Here is a 25195-nt window from a genome sequence, read left to right on the forward strand (position 1 = left end):
TACACAAAATTTGAAACTGAAAGCTTTGCCCTACAAGTCTAAAGGTACCCCTGTCATCTGGCATTATTTCCTTTCTGACCCACTCCTCCACTGGAGGGCGTGCTGTTAACGGCTTCTCTCTTTTAAACTGGTTTTGAATGGCTGTCTTGAAACTAATTTTGAACTTAAGGAATTCTTCTGCCATCAACTGCCTGATTCTTAACCCTTTACTGTGCACAAAGGTGCTTGATAATGAAGACTCCTTGGCTTTCATCTCTGTGAGGGAGATATTCTTCTGAGGCTCTGCCACAAAAGTTGTGGTGAGTTCTGGGGTAAGACTGTCAACAGTGTCACTGCGAGCACAGTACCTCCCCACCAAGGCATCACATTGCCGCATTTGCTTAGACAAAAATAATTTCCATTCTTCATGAAATAATTGCTATTCTTCAATATCGTACTGATGAAATGTTTTATTTTATTGTTAATTCTGTATTTTACTAAAGAGTACTGAAATCAAGCCCAGTAAATGACTCCAAGCCATAAACACAAGAGATTTTTCAATATCCAAAACTTTACTGACACTGATGTTTTAAAACAGGAAGATAACATACATCCCCATGCTATCATCTTCTTAAAAAACTCTCTTGTGCTAAGTGATACATTTAAATATCTGCTACAGCATTCTTTCTCCTGCTTGAAAGTCAGGTGAGGAGTATGGCCAGATATCCCTATCTCAGGAACTAACAGCACAAACGAAACAAATACTAAAGAAAAACTTAAAACATTTAAATTTTAGGCAAAAATTAAGATTTTGAAATGCTGTTTAGTTTTCTATCTTACTATAGAACCATTTGAGGTGATTTCAAAAAATATAGAAGGCATCTAAACAGTAATTTTTGCTTTTAAATTTTATTCACACTTGACTGCAGGTTTTATTTGGATATAGTTTTCATTGCCACAATTTCTGCCTCCTAGGAGGGTACAGTTTGGTGGATGACAAACATGAAGATAAATTAAGGCACTCTGAAACAGTACAAAGAGAATTATGTACATAAAAAGGGAACAGTATAAGAAAAAAGGGATTGACTCTGAGAAGACCAGGGATATTGTCAAAATGAAACTGACTGTAGATAAAACACTGAGAGGTATACAGACACACATACACATGCAGTCAAGGTGTTGGGGAAAGAATGGCACAGTTAGGTAGAAATATACATAGTTCAGAAGTTTTTAAAGGGTGCATGTGTATGTTTTGAGGAGTGGGGAAGGGAAAGGAGACAAGAAAGAAGACAGTGCCAGATCACGAAAGGCCCCGTGTGCCATGCTAAAAGGACTGAATTTATCTTGCAGACAGGAAATCACTGAGGGAAAATGCAACATATAAGGGCTGGGTCTTGAGAGACACCAAATAAACCACTATGACTTCAGCTTAGCAGTGAGCCTGGATACCGACTGAATCGTGACAAAGTGCCTTAGCCCCACCCCACAAAACACAATTTGACCAGTCATTTCTGAAACATGGAGGAACTCAGGATCCCTCAAAGACAAACATCATATAATCTGGATGATAAAAAAATCACATAGGATATCAAACTCTGAGCTCTCATCCCAACTGGAGCTAAAATATGATTATACAGACATTGTAGCAGACATTTCATAATGGAGGCCGGAGTCTGGATCCCGGCAACTACATTGCTAATGAGTGATCAGTACAAGTAAGTTACGTTCTTTATTTCCACCTTCCTATTATATGAAGCCAGGACTGCCCATTCTTTCAAATATGCTAGGAAAATAAATTACCATTTAATTGTTTCTTTAAACTAATGCATTAGATAAACCTAATGTTTAATACTTATAAGGGAGGTAACAACAACAACAAAAAATGGAGAACAACAACAACAAAAAACGAAAGAAAAAAACACCTAAGTTATAGATGAATCCAAAGTACGATTTACACGGCAGAACTTACCTTTGGAGAAAAGTTTGCCTTTTCATATACACAAACATTTATACTTATTATTTCAAAGTCCATCCAAACAAAATTTTAACATGCAAGGTTAGAGGTAAAATTAAATTACCTGCATTGGGCATCACCTTAAACGAAGGTAAGCTAAAATAATGCAGATTAGTTCCCATGTTCAGAGTGCAACCCCTCCCCATCCCAGCAAAAAGCAAAGCCTATTTAAATCAAGAGAGCAGGGTTATGTTCAGCAGTGACGTCCTCTGATCTCAGTAAATGTCATTCCTGTGCTCCCTCTGGAAGGGCGGACATGGTAGTGACAGCATCAATTCTGTGGTGTGTTAGAAATGCAGTGCACAGCCGTGGGGATTAGCAGCCCACATTTAATGTGCTTAACAGCTTTAACAATTACAAAGCTGATAATCTGATTTTTTTAATGTACCTACATGAGTAGTCTTATGTGCTGAAATAATCAGAGTGCCTATTATTTGAAATATGTTAATGATATAATTAACTGACTGGCAACCTTGGTCCCATATTGGAAAAGTGCTTTATAAGCCATGATTTGTTTTAATTTCTTAATGCTCATTCATTAATTTCTATTGTTTATTTCTACTTTAATTTTTCTTGAGAAAACATCTCATAATAATCTGTAGCCATTAATTTGCATGGATTTCACTAATGAATAAATTTTTACAAAACTTTTGCATCTTGAATTGCTCAAAATGCTTATTTTGACTGAAGAAGTAATACTGTAGCCAAAAACTGACTTAACAATGAAAACATTAAGTTTCACTATTAATTATTAACTTCCTTCAAAGCACAATTTAACAGACAGCAAAGGTGAAAATTTCACCTTTCCATAGGAGATACAGAAACTTTTCTCATATATATAAGTAACCACACGAAAGTGTCAATATTTGATTGTTTTTGACAGGGAGGGAGGGAGGGAGGGAAAGGGATCCCAGCAAATCAGTTTCCTTCTAAAACTAACTTTCTGTAAAGCATTAAGCGAGAAAGAAAAGAATGCATCAAATCTCACACTAACAGGAAAACGTTACCAAACTACACATATATGAACCTGACAATAATTTTCTGCCATCAAATTTAACTTTGCCATTTCAAAAGTCTTAAAATCTGCTTAGAAATAAAAGAAAAATCTTGCAAGTAATGGTTTCTAATGTTATCGGTACTTCCTGTATCTCTTAAAAATATTAAACATTCCTGTACTTTAAGATCTTGTTATTACTTTATAAGCACACTTCTCAGCAGAGTAAATAAGCAAATCTGCAGTGTTGGTTTCTAGGTAACAAAGTGATCTCCCAGTTACAATGTCTGCCCAACACAGTAGTGCTAGAGTAACACTAACACCATTAAGTTAACCAGAAATACCAAAAAGTGTCATTTTTTGTGAAGAGTGATCTCCCTCTTCCTAACCAGGTTAACAGCGTCTCCCGAAGACAGACAATGATTGCTACTAATATAAGGTAGTGGTTAAGAACCTGGATCCTGGAGCCCAGGGGCCTGGGTTTGAATCTCAGCTCTTCCACTAACTAGCCCGGTGAACTTAGCCAAGTTACTGAACCCTTCTGTGCCTCAGTTTTCCAATATGTGAAATAAGAATAAAAGTAGTTAGGAGGGCTTCCCTGGTGGCACAGTGGTTGAGAGTCCGCCTGCCGATGCAGGGGACACGGGTTCGTGCCCCGGTCCGGGAAGATCCCACATGCCGCAGAGCGGCTGGGCCCGTGAGCCATGGCCGCTGAGCCTGCGCGTCCGGAGCCTGTGCTCCGCAACGGGAGAGGCCACAACAGTGAGGGGCCCGCGTACCGCAAAGAAAAAAAAAAAAAAAAAAAAAAGTAGTTAGGAAAGGAAAGAAGAGTTCTGGATCACCAGTCAGGAGAATTGGTTCTAATCACAATCTTTTTATCGGAGAGTTTTAGGGGCTTACATAATTATATTAAAACATGCTAGAAGCACTTCATGAAAACTCAGTTACAAGGAAGAAGCCTGTCCACTACTGCTAAAAGAGAAAATGAAAATGATAAATTTGTCATCCAGGTAAAGCATATACTCACCAAAGTAACTTACCCTAGCTTAGAGAATACGTTAACCAAGCTTTATTACCACTATGAAATTTTCAACTAAGTTTTTATTTAAAACTATAATAGGATTTTTCTCTTTAAAGTCTTTGTTACCTTTCAAAAAGAGTTCAGTGTTAGCTTTGAGTATTAGAATTATTCAGTAACTAAGAAGAAGAAATATATATAAATAAAAGGTTCTGATTTTTAAAGGAATTTTAAGTTACAGTCAAGAACTAAAGATTTTCAAAGTATTTCTAGAATCAATAACAATGACACTATAGTTATATATTATACAAATGTTATACCAGGTTACATTTATTCTATTTTGAACTTTAGTTTTCATGTTCACTTTTCATTGTTTCACCCTAAAACTTACATATAATAATTTGTTATATTATTATAAGGATAATAATACTACCTAAAGCAAAGGACTCTAGTAAGGATTATAACTGACAGGCTGCTATCATACACTACAGTCATTAGCCAAGAACAACCACACCAAACAATATCACTACTGACTCCATGTTAAAGCTCTGGGAGGTGACCCAATGCCATTCTACTTACTAAGTGGAAGAGCTGGGACTCAACCCAGGTCTCTCTGATCACAGAGCACATTCTCTTTTCACTACAACACAGCTGCTGCTTCTATACCATAAAGCTTAATCCAAAGCCCCTCTAAACACTAACTGTATTAACACACAAAAAGAAAAGCCATAGTATAGCCATATAAATAAAGCCAGACTTAAAAAAAAGGCAGCAACAGTGATAAAGCGCACACAGTGCAGTAGAAAGGATAAATTTCACGTGCAAAGACAGAAAATGAAAGAAAATACGAACGGCAACTTAGAGACCAGCTTTACGTCCATAGTTTGGATTCTTGAAATTATTAATAGGACTCTTGTAAATCGGATTTTCTTGCTGAAGTAAAAGAAATAGTTTCTAATGACTTCATCAGAAAAAAGCTGACATGTATAGTGTTTAAACACTATAAAAGAGAATTTTTACTATTTTTACACTTCCAAAATTAATTTTTTTTAAAAACCCAAGCAAATTGTAGTAAAATGCAAATGACTAAAATTCATTTACAATTTAACAATACTGAAGAATTGTCACTGCTTTCTTGTATCAAAAGATGAATACACGAAGGCCAACGTTTGGCCACCTCGGCCTCCCACCTCACGCTTCAAAGCACTAACTGCTGGCGTCAACTTTCATCACTTGCAGCTTCTAAATTTTTATAAAGCCAGGTTTATTAAGTTGTAAAATCGCAGAGAATAAAAATACCCTTTTTAAGTACACAGTTCCATGAATTCTCAAATGTATAAACACACCCACAATGAAGATCATCCCACGATCCCTCGGGCCCCTTCCCCCAGCTCCAGCCCCTGCAAACCACTGGATCTCATTCCTGCCTCTAGGGTTTTACCTTTTCCAGACTGTCATATAAGTGGAGTCATACATATGTAGCCTTTTGAGTCTGGCTGCGTTCTACTTAGGTTTCTTTGTTGGGGGAAAAGAAAAACAGAAAAAGCTTTCTACTGAATAGCTTGCTATTACTTAGGATTCTATTTTACATGAGAAAAAAAAGGCAGAAGAGCAGATTTAAGATTAAAATTACTAAGGAAATAAAAACAATGACCACAGTAACCAGAAGAAACATTCTTATAATTGTTTTGTTTTAATAGGATATACTTAAGATGTTTTCTATTTTTCACTAAATGCAAGTTTTCTGAATAATAAATTTTGGGGGGAATAAAATATTTAAAGGACTTTAATTATCAGCTTTAGAGCTAATAAGTCTTAGAAGTGTTACATTTGCTTCATGAATCACCCTCCTTTTTTACATGATTTCCAACTTACCGTGTCCCATTTGGCATTCATTTTTTCCTTTTCAAATTTGGCAAATTCCCTTCTGTCATGAATGATCATTAAAAGCTTCCAAATCAGCAGCAATGCAAGGCCAATAAGAACAATTCCAGCAACCACACCTGCTACAATTGGGATAATGTCTGGACCAGTGGGGCACTCTGTAAAGTAAGAAGCAAAGGATGAGCACATAAGGGACTAGAATGTGAAGGTACAGCCAAAATTACAAAGAGCTGGGCAGTCTCATAAAAAAACACAGAGGAATTAAAATCCCAAGGTAAGTGAATGTACACTATCCCAAAGAATCTATAAAAAAGATACTAGAAGTAACAGATGGGTTTACAAGACCCCAGCGTACATGATCAATAAAGTCATGTATTTCTATGTATTATATAGAAATTGACTTCTACAATTTGGAAATTGAAATTTAGAAAATGGTATTTTCTACAATAGCACCAAAAATCATGATATACCTATGTATAAATCTAAGAAAATATGTGCAAGATTTACATGCTAAAAATTATTAAACACTGATGGAAAAAAGACCTGAATAAATGGAGAGAGATTCCATGTTCATGGATTAGAAGACTCAACATTGTTAAAATGTCAATTCTCCCCCAATTTTTTTTTTTAATAATTAATTTATTTTTATTTTTGGCTGCATTGGGTCTTCGTTGCTGCGCATGGGCTTTCTCTAGTTGCGGCGGGCAGGGGCTACTCTTCGTTGCAGTGCACAGGCTTCTCACTGCACTGGCTTCTCTTGTTGTGGAGCATGGGCTCGAGGCACGCAGGCTCAGTAGTTGTGGCACGAGGGCTCTAGAGCGCAGGCTCAGTAGTTGTGGCGCACGGGCTTAGTCACTCTGCAGCATGTGGGGTCTTCCTGGACCAGGGCTCAAACCCATGTCCCCTGCACTGGCAGGCGGATTCTTAACCACTGCACCACCAGGGAAGTCCCTCCCCCAATTTGATCTATAAACTCAATGCTATCCCAATCAAAATCCTGGCAGGACGTGTAGCTATCAAGCAAGTTTATTCTAAAATTTACAAAGAAGTAGGAGAACTAGGAAAGTGTTTCAAAAGCACTTTCAGAAAAGAACAAAGTTGAACAACTTGTATTACCAGATTTCACAACTAGCTATGAAGCAACACTAACTGAGACAGTGTGGTATTGGCTAAAGGACAGATGCCTGGATTAACGGAAAACAATCAAGAGTCAGAAACAGGCCCGCATATATAAGGTCATCTCATTTTCAACCAAGGTGGAGAAAGGTCAACCTTTTCAACGAATGGTGCAAGAACGACTGGAAATCTACATATAAAAAACTGGACCCCACTCTATATACTAAGATCAGCTCACAGTGGGTTACGGACCTAAATGGAAAACCAGAACTATAAAACTTTTAGAAGAAAACACAGGAGAAAAATCCTTATGAACTTGAATTAGGCAAAGAGTTCTAAGACATAATAGTAAAGAGCAAGATCTATAAAAGAAAAACCTGGTAAATCGTATTTCATCAAAATTTAAGCTTCTGATCTTCAAAAAACACTCAAGAAAATGAAGACAAGGAGGCACAGACTGAGACAACATTTGAAAAATACATATGCAAAACAATAGAGACTTTAAAAAAACAGTTTGGCTGTTTCTTCTGAAGTTAAATATACGCCTCCAAAATCCATTCCTAATATTTATCTGGGAGAAATTAAAACTTACATTCCCATAAAAATCTGACCACAAATGTAGAAAATTCCAAAGTATATTAAAAGCACCCAGAAAAACCAAGATAAAAATGTTTCATCTTTTGAGAAGCTGAACAAATTCATGCTGTATAACATCCTTTAACAAATTATCTTTCCCAGTGTCCAAGCCTAAAATCAACTCATATTTAAATATCATTAATAATGATGATGGTGCTCTTACCGAGAGCCTACTGCCAGGCGCCGTGCTGAGGGCTCTGTGTGGGCTACTGCATTTACTCCTCGGACTCTCCATTCACAAAACTCAAAACCCGCTTTCTCTTTCCCTTATTTATTAATTAAATACTAGTTTAAGCTTTGACAGATTAAAAGTGTCCCAACTTGGACATATAATAGTCCAGCTGGAGTTGTTCCTAGATATTAGGGAAACTACCAATAGCCCTAAGCAGTAAAAAGGCATAAAAGAAAATGCGAAGAATTTTGAAATGATCAGATTTCTACCTGGAGTCTCTACAACATGAACAGTGGCCTCATTGTTCCCATTCACTGAATATGTGAAGTAGAACCAGCAATCGTCAACGTCCTTCTCCTTACAATGGGACAGGGGATCCACCTGGCCTGGCTGGGGCAACCTGTCCCGATTTTCAACCTTGGTAATGTTGAAATGTGAACATTCCTGAGCACACGTGTCTTTCTTTTCTCCTTTGTTGAAGGCTCGGCACTGAACACATTCCCTGTAAAAATGCAAATGATTACATTTATTATTTAAAATAATATTTGCTTCAAGATGATTTTGTGTGCTAGACTCAAAATTTAACCAAATTAAGCCAAGAGCAATAGAAGAAGATATAAATAGATGAAGAAACGTATTTCTAGATGGGGAAACTAAACATAAAGATGCTAGTTTCCCAAGTGATATTATAGATTTATTACAGCTCAAACTAAAATCCTCCAAAAGAAAGAAGAGTAGGAAAATAAAACTAGCCCTATCAGATATTTAATACACAATTTAAAGCCAAAATAACTTTTGAAATGTGTTGCTGGTACAATAGTAGTTCTTTCTTCAAGGGACAAAACTCAGTTTTATTTAGTTTAGTCAAAAGATAGCTAATTAAACAACTCGTGATGCTAATTTAACAAAGGTTACCACATGGATTCACTTACATAGCAAACTCGGATTGAAATAATTGTACCATCACTCTCGTAAGACACATTTCAATATCATGTGACAAACACCAGCTACTGGGAAAGAATTTTTAAGATTTAAAAACTGGGCTTCAATGTGACAGTGTATTTACAGCGTAACCTGATGTTAGCGCTGTTCTCTGTATTGTGTGCTGATACAGAGGCCAACAGCGAGTTATCACCCATTTCAAGCAATTCGGAAATACTCACTTATGCTCGGCACAGACTCCAAGGCACGTCTGGCACATCTCACAGGTCGGCCCTTGGAACTTGGGATCTGTACACTTACAGGCGCCACACTCACAGACGCCCCGGCCATTGCAGATCTGCCCATTCACAGCCGTGCAGGAGGTAGTGTCCAGAGAACAGTCACAGGCACTGCCAGTGTAGTTAGGGTTGCATTCACACACACGACACTTGCAGACACCATTTCCTGCAATAAAAAATATCATTTCTCATAACAATGGTAAAAATGTAACATCAGAGCGTTGACCGAAAAGTGAAAACAAGCAATAACATGTAAGAAAGGCTGTCTGTGGGATGGAGTGACCCTCAATGCTGCCCTTTTTCTATTTATTCACTAAGCAAACTCTCAGGATTTTTTATTGTATTAGATAGGACCACATTTTATAACCATTTTCAGACCCCTTCTCACCTCCACAAATTAAGCCATTGGATCTATCACAGTTGAAATTATCACACTCGCAGAATTTGCCAGAATAAATTTCGTTTGTATTATCCCTCTTCCGACACACACACTGTCCACAGACACATTCTCCATTGTTGCTACATATCTCTGAACTGTTCTCTTTCCTGCAGTAAGCGTCCATATCTTCACTGTTCACCTCATCTGTGCTACATTCACAATGTCTCCCAACACGTCCCTCGTTGCACCTAAACAGAGTCCAAAATTTCAATCACATAAAATAAAAATAAGTGAAAGTAACAAATCATGCTGTGAGAAAGACTGGGAGAGGAAGTAAGACTATGAACATTATCTTCAAACTACAATTTTATTACATGTCATGCCACACGTCACAGACGTGCACAAAAGTGTACATATGCACACACACAGAGCCATTCAAATCCATATGGAATCTCCACAGGGGCCTAGGAAAAGAAGCCCTCTTCAGGAAAGTAACCATTTTCATCAAGATGAAAATACAATCTAGCAATGAACAGGTGAACAAGACATTTAGAAACACAGGATAAACTTATTTTTAAAAGTGCTATGTCTTCCAATGACATGCAATTTATTACATTTGCTATTATAGGTGAAGCAATCGTCCAATTGTTAATCCAAAAAAGTACAATAAACACACCCCAAAAGGTGCATGGAAGTTGAAGAAAAACATACTGAGCCTATCATTTGAAAATATAACTAACGTACTGTTTAAAAATAAATCTATCCTATGGATCCAGACTTTTCAGCCACACTGCTTATTTTTAGAACACCTAGTGTTCAGACAATGAAGACACTAGCTCTGTATCTGGTAAATACACAAAAAGTAGGAAGGCAAAGCATTTTCAAGATGATCTTTCAGTTAAGTAATATTTTACTAAAAATGGATCTACACAATTCAGTCAGGATATGTATGACATGGAAAATTTTTAAATGTAACATTTTAATTGTTATTTAGAAGAGAAAGCTAATAACTGATGGCAAAATACAGCCATCTATTTTTCTCATGATTAAAAACCCTTCAAAGCATAGTCATTTGGGGCTGACATCTGCATCAAAATATTCTTCCCTCCTCCTATTCTTTTAAGGAGAAAGATTATTCAGAGTACATTCAATTTTAATTTTTAATTAAAAAGTAATCACAGTATGAGAATAAAATTTAAAATAATCTGACTATAGTTTTGTTAGTAGGAGATTCTATGTTCTGAAAATACTGTTTTCTTTTCAATTTTACAAAGTATATTGGTTTTTTAAAAACTATTCCAGCGATTCAGAAGTACATGTAATACACGGTGAACATCCTTTATTGCTTCCTAATTCCATTTCCCAGATACAATCACTATTATTTTATATAAGCTTATTTAGCTCCAGAGAATTCAGACGGCTATAATGAGAGGAAAACCCAAATGCTACCTTAACCATTTGTTAAATATACATCTTGGATGGCTATAAAAGCTTCTATTTTACAGTAAAGGACAGTCTGCCTAAGAAAAAAAAAAAGGCAGGGAAGAGCTTTCCATAAATAGCACACACAAGATCATCAAATTGATCCTGTGGTGAGCAACAGTGGCTGGAACAATCATTTATTTGCTCCAACAGACAGAATCTCTCTGGACGCCCAAACAGAGCCTGCCCCTGCAGCCGTCCCAGCCGCAGTCCCCCCGCACCCCATCACTCTCCACAGCCCCAGCTCACCTGCAGGCTCCACACTCAAAGGTCCCATTGCCATCATGGCACTTGGGACTGCCAGGGATGCCTTCACTCTGGCATTCACATTCACAGATGAACTGAAGAATAATCTCTACTTCTTCAGTGAAGCCCAGAGGCTTAATTTTAATGGTTTCAGAATTCTTATTTGGACATTTATTTGAAGTTACGCTGATTTCAAACTGAACCTTAAGGGAAAACAAGAAGATAAGTTAACAACTAAGCAATTTAAATCTACTAAAAAAAATTGCAAAAAGCCACTCCAAATTATATTTCTTTAACTGTTTCTCAAATTATAAACTACATTGCCTGTAAACAAGCAGTTTTTTCTTTTCTTCAGAAAACGTTTATGTAACATACCTCATCCCCAATGGAAATATTAGAGCATTTTCTCCCATTTTCCCCTGTTCCATTCACTCCATTCTTGCAGTAAGACTTGTAATTTATTGTTACTCCTTCTGGTAATTTGCTGTTTTCCAAAATGACTTCTGAAGACAAGGACTAAAAGAAAGACTATTAAACAGAGGAAAGGCAAACAAATGCTACTATTATGGTTTAATTACTGAGTTAAAATTTTAATGATGATACAGCACAGAGGGCTGATATTAATTATGAGGAGTCTTAAGAACTCAGAACACTTTCCTCCCCCAGTGGCAACACAGCTCTCCTCTGACCCTACCAACTTCCAGCTCACTAGGGACTAAAGTAAATGATCTACTACACTGTCTGGGAACAAATCTGCTCAGGCGCAGTTGCAGCCCTGCGCCCTCACCCCCCAAAAAAAGAAAACCCGAAGTGGGAGGATTCAAGGCACTGCGTTTTTAGAACAGCAGATTGCTCAGGACCAACGGAGAAGGCTGCAGCAGCAAGCTCTCTCCTGGTCACACTCCTGCATGGATGGAGTGGGGAAAGCATTAAGATATGCTGTAAAGACAGAGAACAAAACAGCTATGGGAGAGACAGGGAACAACCAGAATCTAGAAAATCTTTGTAAAAACCTCTCTCTTCGAGTAGGGTCTTTCCAAAAAATTCTGGGAACCCCTAGCATGAGGTAGAAAATATCTAAAATTCAACCCATCAAAAGGCTGGGGTGGTGCACACAGTACAGGATGGTTACTGTTACACATTACAAAGGCCTCCAGAACACTTACAACAGTTACTGACCAATGGTGAATGAGTATCACTGAAGTACTCTGAACTAAAGCTCAAGATGGAGAACATTCCTCTTTAATTTCAACTTCCTTCCAATCTGGGGGGAAAAAATCTTATAAAAATGGTAAGTCAAATATATGTAAATACATTCATATATACTTTATGGTACATGCATATATGACTGTGTGTACCTCCTGAAAACAGAGAACTATATACCCTGAATATATGTCAGGAGAAGAATTAGCAAAAAAAAAAAAAGCTTTTCTGGCACAATTCATCAAAATAGATGAATCTATAAAAAGAAGGGGTGGAAAAAGAAGACTGAGGTCATCCTATAAATCTAAGTTGTTTCAACAAGGAGACCTATTACTTAACAACATTAAAACAGAATTTAGAAATTTTCCCCACATGCCTTTGTTACATTGTGCTCTGCAGATAATTATGTATTTGTAAGAGAATATGAGTTTTTCCTCCAGATGCAGAATTTAAGTTTTATGTTGTCTTCTGGGGCTTGCTAAATTGTGTATGAAAGGAGTTTTACTTTTTTTGAGAAAAGTATTCTCCACAGGGTGTTGCCCAAAACAGATCTTATTTAAAATGCACTCACATTGTATGCATCGATGATCAACTGGATTACATTGCTAGAATTTGCAGATAATGTTCCTACTGCTGACTTAGGGATCAAATTTTTCAGTTCCTGCAATTAAAAGATAAAACATAAAATGCAAGTACTACTCATTCAACTAATTAGCATCTACTGAGTACTTACTATCTATTTTTAAATAACAGTTCTCGATACATTTCCTAAATAAACTTAAGGAGTCAGACCTAAAAACAACTAGCTTTACAATGTAACTAAAATTAATATACATCACTTTTTTTTTAGCTGGTGACATTTTCCCGCATTTCAATTCAGACATATCATTTTGCCTCTAATGACTAAACAAAAAGGGTCTAGAAATGTGTTCCTCTTTTGATCTCACATGTATATATTTACCTTGTAAACGGGCTGAAATTCTTCAGTAACTGCAAAAATCGTCTGAATGTTATTTTCACTTAGTTTTTGGACAAGGTGAGCAATAGAAGGATAATCCTAAGGAATTAAGTAATAAAATTTAGTATGTAATTACATCCAATCTACTCCAGGTTTTCAATACTTGCTGAAAATAATGATTTGCAGATATCAACTGGATTACTTACAAAAGACTGCTTGAAACAACACAAATTATTGCTGAAGTGGGTGCTGTCTAGTGGGTTTCTAATCCTCTTCTATCTTTATATGTAAATTTTAAATTTCCATAATAAAAAGACTTTAAAGAGCAAGATTATCTGTGTATATTAAATGTCAGAACAATGAAAGTAAAGAACTGCCAGTAATTAAAGGTTATATTATCTACGTATCACTTAAGAAAAAGACCAAGATTCAGCAAGGTTTAGATTTCTTCCAGACCTTGAATAATTTGCCAATCTTTATTTTCAGTAGAGGCAGGGTGCCTGCTTTCTTAAATCGTGTATAAGTAAGACAAGGAGTGTTAAGACTATACAAATGATTTGATTAGACATAATATCAAGCTTGCTACCCCTTGACGTACGCGAGTGAGAGGAGACAGCTCTGGGCTGAGGCGCAGAGTCGGGAGTCAGCAGCTCCCTTCACCCCCGGGCCCTCATCTACACGGAAGGAAGCAAGCACGCACAAAGCCAGAGCCTCAGAACAGCAACACGAGCTTTCCTGCACATTAGGTCAGGGCCCAACTCACCAAAATAACAAAACCCCAAACCCTGAAGAACCCACAAGCCAGTCACCCACAATACTCTTAGTATTAGACCCTAAACTCAACCTGAATCCATTCAATATGTAAGGAGCTAAGCACTTACGTAATAATGGCTCATTGTGTACACATCATTTTCCAGGTGACACTGTCCATCATTTGGTAAAACAATGCCACCAAGTTTCCCATCTCCAGCAAAGTGAAACCCAGCATCCGTGGAAAACACCAGCAGCCGTGTCACATTCCTCCAGCCAATCAATGACTCAAAAAGAAAAGGATTTCAATTTTAAAATATTACCCACAATTCAGCATAAATCTTTTCATCTTTATGTAGGCTACCTCTATATCTCAACCTAATTCCATACCTTCTCTTTTCACGATACCAATACCCTTGCGGATGAAGGCACAGAGACCACTGAATAAAACTCCCCCACCTCACTGTAAAACTCCACCCTGCCTGGCTGTCCACCTCTCTCAGCTCTTTTTTAAAAACTGTATCTTTTAAAGTCCATGTCTCTCTCCCCATTAGAAAGTACACTCGCTCTGTGCAGGGCAGGGACCACCATCAGGTTTTGTGCTTCATCTTATCTTCAGCGGTCAGCACAGTGCTTGGCACATAGTAGGTGCTTAATGAGTAAATGCAAATGTCTCAGCCCACACCCATCTTGGCCCAAATATCACTGTCTCATTCCCATCCATCCTTGCTCCACCTTCCGTAGCGTATACTTCCTTTATCAGCCACCACATTAGGCCTTCCTTTTTTAATTACAGAAAAAAGTACCTTCTCCAAAGACTTGCCCTGCTTAATTCCACCCATTCTAACCCATCAGTACTGCTTATTTATTTTATTTTCCACCTTATTCAGCAAAGAATTTAAAGTAGCAGTAAAATCCTCTAATATGGTAATTTTATAATCACATCTGTCTAAATACTCAATTATATCTGTATATATCCTCGTAAGACTATAAAATCCTTGAAGGCAGGAATTAAGTTTATTAATGCCGGCAGTCCAAGTGGAATGTCTCTTTTTCATGTAGAGAAGTGGAACAGTTACTCTCAGTCAGCATGAGGAAAACCGAGAGTAGCGGCCACAGGTGCTATGGCTTGTTTTAATCCCAAGGCTAAGGCACAGGTAGAGGCAGCCCAGAGAATGCTCTCTCCACAGTGAGCTGCTAACAGGATCACAAATGAATGGCTGGAAAGAAAACAAGCATCAGGCTGGGCACTACCTGGAATATCACTCTCTTCCCCTTTAAAAGCAGAGACTATCCTTAAATTGCAACTACCCCAGTGAGAGGTCAAGAGTAACGATAATCTAATAGTTAATATTTGCTGGGTGCTTAGTGGCACTGTATGTGGATTACCGTATTTAAACTTCATAACAACCCTATGAGGTTTATCTGTTATTATCCCTTCTTAAGGAGAGGGAAACAGCCCTCTAGAACGGCAAGGAAATTACCTAGTGGATGAGCAGCGATGGGAACATCTGAAGCCATTTCCTAACAGTCTAAGGGCTGTTCTCTTAAACACTATACCATATTTTCATCTTGGGTATCAAGTTACACATTAAAAACTGGTTGGAAAATAACCATTAAGAAGCATCTGGAATCAAGGAAGGTCTTGTAGAGCACAGGGGTACTCTAGGGAAAAAGGAGCGCGGGGGGGGGGGCGGGAATGAGACAGGTACTTAAAACTTTATCTACCTCACAATGTTTTCTAGTTTCAGCTTCAGCTGAATCATTAAAAGGTCACCTCAAAATCATCACCTGGTAAATGGGTCATAAAATTCTAACCACTAGTCCAATGGAGATCAGCTTACTACTACTGAAAATCTTGCAATTAAAATTACAATTATATGACTTCTCAAAATACCTGTTCTCATACAGATTTCAAACTAAGACTTAAAAAGTTCTTTCTTTTTGAATGACTAAGACATGGGGAAGATAACTCTCAAAGATGATAAGCAGAAGAAAACTGACCAGAGGAAAATGGTGTCTGAGACACAGTCCATTTGAGCACTTTTAATGCTCCTGGAGCCGTCCCAGATAACCCCAACTCCATCTCAGGCACGAAGCCGGAAAGCTAGGGTTCCTGGGCCTCTTCTAAACACCTAGAGCACCAGCTGAAGCTAAACTGTCCCACTGTTTCAAGTGGTGAGCATCCTGGCTTTTAGAACCCTGTGTAAATGAACTAACTGCCTGGTTTAGATAGGGGCATAACGATTAACTATGCTTTTATAAAGCATTTGTAGTTGGAGGGAACTTAAGGGATTAGTCAAGTATGCCACAGTAATAAGGTAATTTCTTCTGACAGCAAAATCACACTCAAAATCCATACAAATAATATCCTTTTGTAGAAAATGAATGCACTCACTCCACAAACTGCAACTTGCATGATTGCATCAAAGCCACCTTCTGGAGAATCCAAATTTCCAGATATGCGCTGTTTACCAACAAGTTCATTAAATACCTCCCCTTTATCAGTAAGGCTGAGCACATTTTTATAGCTAAATGGGCTGGTGCAGTTCTGTTCACTTGTGCAAGGGTTCCTGAGTTTAGCTGGTGTTGTGCTAATGTAAGGCATCACGGTTTTCTCCACAAATGAGCCAAACCCTGTGAAGGAAAATGCACACACAGTGATGACAGATGGAGGGTAGATGGATGGACGGATGGATAAACTGCATGAAAAAAATCAAGTACATTACCACCTGTAAGTCAATCTTTTTCTTTAATAAGAAATAATAAGGGTTTTAATAATTAGGTTTGGAAAGGAGATCACTGTATGAAAAATCCAGGTCTGATGTGAGATTAAGGCTGTATAGGCAGGTGTGGTCATACTAACTAGTAATGAAAAAAAACTGTATCATCAACATGTTTATAAAATATATCAACAAACCAATGCATAAATTCCTGTGAAAACATGCAAGCATCTTATTACCTCTGTGGTGTAAGGTGTGTCAAATAACATGATCGCCTTCAGTAACAGAGGAACAAGGAGGCGGAAAAATTATTAGATGCGTGACAGGAATATCAGTTCTCTCAAAAAGAAAAGACTAAAACCTGGCCTATTTATCTCACATGCATGTGGTGAAGAACAAACTGCCAGTATTTATACAAATGAAAACTACTAATTTTCTCAAAATTCCTACCAATTCGGAAGTCTGAAGTAATCCTCCTCATTTCATTCATCAAATCAGTGCCAAGACTTTTCACATTCTCCAAGTCGTCTTTCATAGAGTAGGAGAGGTCCATAAGGTAGTAGAGATCGATGGGATAGTCTTCAGCTCGCTTGAATTTTAATGTAAATGTCTGTGGCTCCCCTAATTAAACAGAGAATAGAAAAGAAAATTAGCTTGCCAACAATCAAAAAGCGAATGAGAAAAACCAAGTAAATTCGATCGATAAGGTATACCCTATAAACTGTATTATCGACATAGTTTTTACAAAAACCTGGGCGTTCCACAGGTAACTGAATAAATGGAAGTGTGCTCATTTCAATCACAAATACTTAAAGTGTCAGGCCCCGGGGGTGGTGAGAAAGACAGCGTTCCCCATCCACCGCAGGCAAGACAGGCAGACAGTGGGCTGGTAACTATGACAGAAGAAAACAGACAGCCAGAACAACGTAAACTAGACTGGGTGGGTGAGGCAGATACACTCCAGGGTACACCTGACTTTTTAGAGACTAACGTTATGAAGTGGAGACTCTTTGTTTGATGGGATGCACTATATGCAGGGAACAACATGACCTGATTTTCACTGTAGAAAACCTGAAGAATCGTTTTAAAGATGATTATAGAGACAAAGAAACTTGTTAAGAAACTATGGCAAAAATCTAACAAAAAGATGATAAGGATCTGAAACAATGAGGAAGGAGAAGAGATTTACCAGAGGTGTGAGATATAATCCACTCAGAAAATACAGGAGAAGGAAGAGGTCTGGGTGAAAAGTCATTAAATTTTTAACTTGCAGATTTTCTCTATATAGACTTCTAGTTGACAGTTGGATAACTGGGTTTGGAGCTTAAAAGTCTGTGTTACAGCCCACAAGTGGCTTTAAAGCCATGAGAGGAAAACCAACAATTAAGTGGACTACAAAGAGGAAGGAAGAAAAAAGACACAGACAGGAGACTGGAAAGCACTGTTAAGAGATAAGAAGAAAGTAGGAATGTTATCGCAGAAGCCGCAAGGAGAGCATTTCAAGAAGCTCGAAGGCATCGCTTGGACAGGAAGGTTAATAAAAAAGGCCTGACGAGGGTCCACCAGGCCTGATGGTTCCAGGTGCCAGCAGAGCTTTGCCAGAGCAGCTCTAGAAGTGGAAGGCTGCCGGCACTAGGCTGAAGACAGAGCAGGAGGGGAAGGGGCGGCGGGGAGGCAGGCACGGGACAGTCCTCTGACAGGAAGGGGCGGGAAACTAGAAGAGGAGAAAGGGGACTTGTTTCTTCTTTCTTTTTCCCAGATGCAGGACTGCTCCAGATTCTTATGAAAACCTTAATATTTTATCAATACTGAAGAAAAACAAAGGAAAAAACAGGTTAAAATGTTGTCTTTATATTACGTAATTCCAGAAGATGGACATTTTTATCTTTAAAAACACATTAAATCTAATACTTTCTGAATCTTTAAAAGAATTTACATTACACACAGGTATCATTTACTTCAGGTAATGTGTCTTACAAATTGTTATACCTCCAAAAATATCTAAAAGTTAATGTATTCAACATTTCTCTTTGAGTGTCAGTCCACATGTGAAAATGAACCCTCAACAGAAACTTACATAAAGTTGTCAAAAAGCTCAAGTAGACACAAAGGCATTCATAGAAGCAGATTTCTGTACCTGATCGTAACTGCAAAACCAACTGCTGTGGTTGGATCTGAGTAATATCTTCTGGCTGCAGCTTCTCTGCTGTTCCTTTGCTACGGTTGGTGACATTTTTATTTTTCTTTATATCTTTGGAGCCTCTGGGATTTTCAATGTCATCTGGATGACAGCCCTTCTTCTTTAAGGCTTCTAAATCATCACATCGAGCAGAAGTAGGCATTCCTTCTTGTAAAAATGTCTAAGTGACATGTAAAATATAGGTATAAATAAAAAGTACAGTGGTCAAACCTTCTACATAATCGTAACTGCAAATAACTAATTAAGTTGCAAAAATCAGGTAACACATCTAATGTATTTCATTTCTGGTTTTTAAACAAAATGCTCCCTTCATCCAAACCATAATAAACAAAACAGATAAACAAAAATTTTTCCTCAAAAGTAATACCGTTATTGCTAATATATTACTAGTACCGTATTACTTTAGTAATACTTAGAGGACTGACCTAAGTGTACATTTTAACCGTTTCATGTTCAAATTCAGAGTATCTACTCAAAGAAATTTCTTTTGTGAAATTACTTATTTAGCATGGTTAAGAGCCACTAATAATATATATAACCAAATATCAGACTAATATTTTTTCCAAATTTCCCTTAGAAAAATTCTTAGAGTCTCTCATATTACGTAGCAGCATCCTTCATGATATTTTGAACAACTCAATGTATAGGGAAAACATGTCACCCTAAAACCTTTCTTAAGAAGGAGAACAAGAAATTTACCACAGACTTAGTAAGTACTCTTGGAGGTTTAAAAATATTTTAGGTATCGGCTATTATTGTAAACAAGCCTTTTAGAACTTATTTTTTTTAAAAAACGCAGTAAGTGATTATACGACAGGGTCAAAAATGTATATAGGGTGAATTTTTTTAAAATAAAAAAAGTTGTAATGGTATGTGGACGGTACTTGTGGCACGGGGTAAAATTTCCACTAGTGACGTGATTTTAAACTGTGCTCTTTTTATCAGATGACTAAGTGAAAGCAAAAACACTGCTGTTAAGATGCATGTAAAGGTTCTAAATATGTTTTTCATAAATGTGAGGAAGGGGAACAATGACGGTGTATTCATGTATATGTGTGTGTATCATTTTAAAATGTGTACTCCTAATAGACATTTAACTTTTTCACATATACCCCTAAAAATTTGTACTTAGTTGGCCAAAAATCTTTTTTAAAATCTTGACATTGGGAAAATGAGGAAATGCCTTTCATTTGGGGTCACGTTATGTTTTGTATGGTTGTTTATTATCTACCAATTTCACGGTGCTGAATAAAGTGAGGATATTTATATACAAAGATTACAAAATGGTTTTGATCAGTTATTTTTTAAAGGAAACACAGTGCTAAATGAGAGCCTTTCTGTACTTAGAAAAACTGGAAGGGAGAACCATGGGCCCAATGGTTCAAAGCTGCACAACTTTTATGTGTGGTCAAACCTAAAATGCTGCCAGCGCACAGGGGCCCAGTGCAGGATCCGCTTCCAAACATTAGCCGATCCAGGAAACTAGGATCACAACACTCAAGTAAAATGTCACTGAAGATATCCCCAAATACCTTTAATAGTTTAAGAATTATGCCACAAAGATGGCTAAATTACTGAAAGAACAGTTTGGCTAGGATAACCCTAAACCCCAGATAAACTGTAACCCTCCTAAAATGGATGCTGCCGTTGAGAGCAGCACGCACCGCTGTTATAATCTTCTAAGTGAAACTGCCTTAGTTCACTTGATTCTCGTAAGAACAGAGATAAAGGAGGCAGATCATGCTCATTTTCCAGGTAAGAAAACCAAGCGTTTCAGTGAAGTAAGCCCAGTCCGAGACAAACTCAAGGCACTCCCTATTTCCTTCACTGTCTCCAATTTAATTCCAGAATACCGTTTTCAGGAGGACAGAAGGTGCCAGTAGAAAATTTTTAAAATAACAAAACGAAAACTTCTCATTTTTGTCTTTCATAGGTCAAATCATACGAAATATCTGACATTTGACCAGTAACGCCCACAAAACAGGCACTTGACTTCGGGGTCAGCTGCCTGAGTAAAAACAAACAATAAGCCTTTGAACTTCTGATATTATTCACTCTGTAAATAGATTATATACCCTCAAAATGACTTCCCGTTACCTCCAGTACCAACTTAGCATTCATCTGTTCATGCATTCGTTCATTCAATATTCAGTAAGCTTTGTGGAAGGTACCATGTTGAGCAATGTACAGAGATGACAAGAGTGAATAAAATTTAAAGCCTAACCTCAATGGGCTTTGATTAGGATGCAAATCAAGTGTATATTAGTTTAATTAAAACACAATTAGGCGGGTTAATGTATACCTCTCCCATCATAAAAAAAGGGAAAAATCTAAAACAGTCCAATGAAATGGCTAGAGGTTTTTGGGAATCTGTCCAATAGAAACAATGCACGCTATAAAGGTGAGCTACGTATGTATTTTTAAGTTGTCTAGTAGCCACGCTGAGAGGAAGAAAAAAAAGAAACGGGAAATTAATAATATATACAAAATGTCAGTGATTTCAAAAATCATTAACGTTGAAATGCTAAGTCTTCAATCTCTGGTATGTATTTAAGGCTGACGGCAATTCTCGGTTTGGACCACCCATATCTCAGGTGCTCAACATCACCACATATGCCTAGCAGGCCCTGTGCTGGGCAGCACAGCTCCAGAGCATCACACAGGATTACACAGAGCTGACGCTTATTCAGTCAACAATGAGGAAGTGAAAAGTCACATCGAGCACTTCCCAAGGATACAGTTTGGGGCAACACTAAATGACTAGAGAATAGATGGGAAGACTTGAACAATCTTACTTACTGAATTGGTGCACCACCCACAATTTGGCCCTGCTTGTATACACTCTCCACATGATTTGGCATTTGCTTTTAAACATCTATTTTCATCTGTCAGGAGAAACAAAGAATAGACCACTTTACTCGAAGTTTCAAGAGAGAGAGAACAGTGAAAAATCTGGATCACAATGACAAATAATACAACATATACAAACGTTAAATATAAACACTATGAACCTCGTTACTAAGCTGATTCAGACCCACCCCCCAGAGGGAGGTGATTTTGGATCATCCTGCCACAGAGAACCATAAAAAGACACAGTTATCTCTCTTCTATAGCAAAGACTAGGTACCCTTAATCTATACATTTGTCCTTTTTTTCCAAAGGCATGATTTCATGCTCTCTCATGTTGGATGGTCATTAATTCTCAGGAGTGTTCTTACAACTGGGTAAAAGTATTCTTTCTCTTCATTTAACTCATCCCACCGCACCCATACCCCACCCCCTCAAGCAGGCACTTCCATTTTCGTTTGTTAAATACTCGAAAAGTCCATATTCATCCAATCCACAACCCCTTGATTTTTCAGGTCTGTGTTCAAAGTACGCCATATAGTTCTTTAAATCCGTGTAAGGATCAGCATGTCTGCCGTGTGGTAAGTACTAATATGGACTGTCTCCAATGTATGTTTTTGTAACACACACTCATTATAAAAAAATCGGGAAAATACGTAAAAGTATAAAGAACAAACTAAATGTCACTCAAAACCTGCTCACTAAGAGATAACTACTGTTAACATTTTTTGTATATTTCTTCCCAGTCTTTTTTCTAAGCAGATAAATAAAACAATAGCAAGGAAGCAGGCATACAGACATTATTTAAATGAAATCAAGGATATACATTTTATATACTACTTTTTATACTTAATCCAAATGTTTCATTCCAAATTCTTCAAAAACATGGCTTTAATGATTACATATTCCATTATATTAATGTATCCTATTCAATGATGGATAAATTTAGATTGTTTTTAGTTGCATTAGTTCACACATGCCACACGAACCCTCCACATATATACACATACATGCATATATATATGCACCCACTCTGATGACCATTCTTATAATGTAAAACTCTGATTATTTCCTTATCACAAATTAAAAAAAAAAATACTGAGGCAAAGAGTATTAACTTTTAAAGATTCTCAATACACACCAACTTCTCTCCAGCAGTAACGTTCAAACGCACACTCCCACAAGCAGTGTACACACACCATTTCACCATACCCTCAACAAGAAACACTTTTTTAAGGCAAAGATTTTTTTAATTCATTTAACAGGTATAAATAAGAACATCAATTTAATTGTCAGTTACTGAAGGTTTCATTTTTTTTCGTATTTTTACTGGCCATTTCTTTTATAAATTTTCTATTATCATGTTCATCTGTTTTTATTAGAGCTCTATATCTGTAAGTGAAATTAAATCCTTATTTAGTTTCTCATTTTGTCGATGGTGTTTTGACACAGATACTTTGGTTTTTTATGTTATTGCTGGTTTTATGTAACCTAAATTTATCAACAACGTCCCTTACGGTTTCTTTCTTCATTTTTCCGTGTGTTAAGTCCTTCCACCCTAATACCAAACAATTGTTCTATGCAGTGTATTTTTTGAGATTTGGAGAACAGAATTGGACATCCGTTATTCCAGATGTGGATGCACCATGGTTTATAAGAGGATTAAATATATTTTCAGTTTTATTTTTCATTCCTCTCCTACATGATGCCAACATTTTGCAAGACTTTTGATCAAAGTGCAAGAACATCTTCCGGAAAGCCAACTGTTCCTGCTTTCATTCTTTCAGATAGTAGTGGAGAGTTCATAATCCACTGTTCTACACATTTACTTCATTTCCTTCTAAAGATGTAACACGCCTTTGCTTTCTCTATGCTCACTTACACACTCTATGATATTCCCCAAAGAGCTCTGCGCAGCGCATCCTATTCCCGTTGTCACTCTGGGTGACTGGGGGAGAGCCTGAGAAAGGGCCTTGCAGGCACTGGAAGGGCCCCGCCCTCAACTCTGAGGGAGGTGAGGCCACGGCAAGGCTTTCAGAAGGAGCAAGACGACGGGATGTAGGTTTTTCCAGGAATCTAAAGTGGTCAAAAAGTGACATAAGATACTGAAGTGAAAAGACAACTATGAAACTTTTTTTACCTGCTTGGCCAAACACATAGCAAACTGAACTGATCAATCCAATCCAGAAAATCAGTTGTAAATTCATCTGAAATATAAAATGTACCATGTTATATTAAGGAAAAACAACATATAAAGCCTAATCATTGCCACGCACCTGTTTGTCCGCTAATTTATAAGTGTAAATGCATCTTCCTGCCCAGCCCTTCTCCATGCTCAACATCCACCTCTCCCCCCAGCACCTCACCTTCCACTCCAGATTCCCAGAATCCACTCTTACTTTTCTCCACATCAATTATACATTAATACTTAATGAACAGTGCTCAAAACAAAAAGTGTCAAGTATTCCTACACCTAAAAGCTATTAAGTCTTTGTCCCATGGAATCTCTATTACCTCCTGTGACTCCGAGGGGGCCCAACAGGCATATCCATATGCCTCAGTTACCTCAACACTGAGTGTTAGTTTGAGTGAAGCTGTCAAAATCCTGATCATGTCATCCCCTTGCTTACAACTTTTCAATAGTTTTTATTTCTCCTAAGGCTAAGACCAACATCCTGCACAAGGCCCCAGCTCAATTTTTGAGTTTGATGTCCTGTAACTATTTCTTAAGAAAATCAACTTCTGCGCATGGAATTAGTAAAATATTCAGTTCAATTTCCTACAATTTCTAGATCTACAAGCTACACAAAAGTGGGGGAGAGGGACATAAGAAGACCTGAAAGAGGCTTAAGTGTCCTTTGGAATCTCTGAAGAAAAATTAAGTAAGAGTCTGTATATCAAGCAGGATACCTCAAACTCCAACCATTAGGTACGTAACTGCTTTCTGTGAATCAAAGTTTTCACAACATCAATCCATATCTTACCAGAGTTGGTCAAAGATGGCTATAGCCACAGGTCGCTGACCCTATCCCTTAACTACTTTTACTGCTCTTGGACTAGCAGCCAGTCTGATAATTATGCATGAACACCTGCCCCTTCCACAGGAATGCAAAAAAACCAAAGGCAAATATAACACCCCCCCACCAAGCAAAGTTTAGCTTTACTACTTAGCAAAGAAATATAAATTAAAGCAATGTAAGGTAAACCAGCAAGCAGGAAAAAAAAAAAAAAGTTTTTTAACCCAACAAAACAACAGAACAAAGACTTACCGCAGATGGCTAAGAGAGACCGGAGATGGCTGTAAACTGGTGTAACTTGGGGGAAAATAATTTAACAATCTATATCAAAAAGCATTAAAACTGTTTCTACCCTCT

General features: G+C 37.5%; 1 protein-coding gene across 3 annotated transcripts in view; it reads right to left on the reverse strand.

Moving 5' to 3' along the window:
- ITGB1 (integrin subunit beta 1) overlaps positions 1-25195 on the reverse strand; it is a 77151-nt gene that overhangs the window by 1394 nt on the left and 50562 nt on the right. For 2 of the 3 annotated variants that reach the window (XM_022580451.2, XM_022580449.3), the window contains exons 2-15: positions 23962-24028; positions 21774-21859; positions 18912-19134; positions 17225-17395; positions 16450-16688; positions 14183-14338; positions 13305-13400; positions 12915-13004; positions 11516-11656; positions 11144-11343; positions 9422-9660; positions 8977-9199; positions 8083-8315; positions 5881-6047 (exon numbers count right to left, since the gene is read on the reverse strand). In XM_022580451.2, coding sequence (XP_022436159.1) covers positions 5881-6047; positions 8083-8315; positions 8977-9199; positions 9422-9660; positions 11144-11343; positions 11516-11656; positions 12915-13004; positions 13305-13400; positions 14183-14338; positions 16450-16688; positions 17225-17395; positions 18912-19134; positions 21774-21859; positions 23962-24028 — 2331 coding nt within the window. Of the gene's footprint in view, positions 1-4751; positions 4939-5880; positions 6048-8082; positions 8316-8976; positions 9200-9421; positions 9661-11143; positions 11344-11515; positions 11657-12914; positions 13005-13304; positions 13401-14182; positions 14339-16449; positions 16689-17224; positions 17396-18911; positions 19135-21773; positions 21860-23961; positions 24029-25195 lie in introns of those variants that run through there. The other variant, XM_089906465.1, reaches the window with a different exon arrangement.

Source organism: Delphinapterus leucas, chromosome 2, assembly GCF_059928025.1.
Source record: "Delphinapterus leucas isolate spDelLeu-1000000601 "Yukka" chromosome 2, BTC_Dleu_Yukka2, whole genome shotgun sequence".
In the NCBI taxonomy this organism is placed as follows: Eukaryota; Metazoa; Chordata; class Mammalia; order Artiodactyla; family Monodontidae; genus Delphinapterus; species Delphinapterus leucas.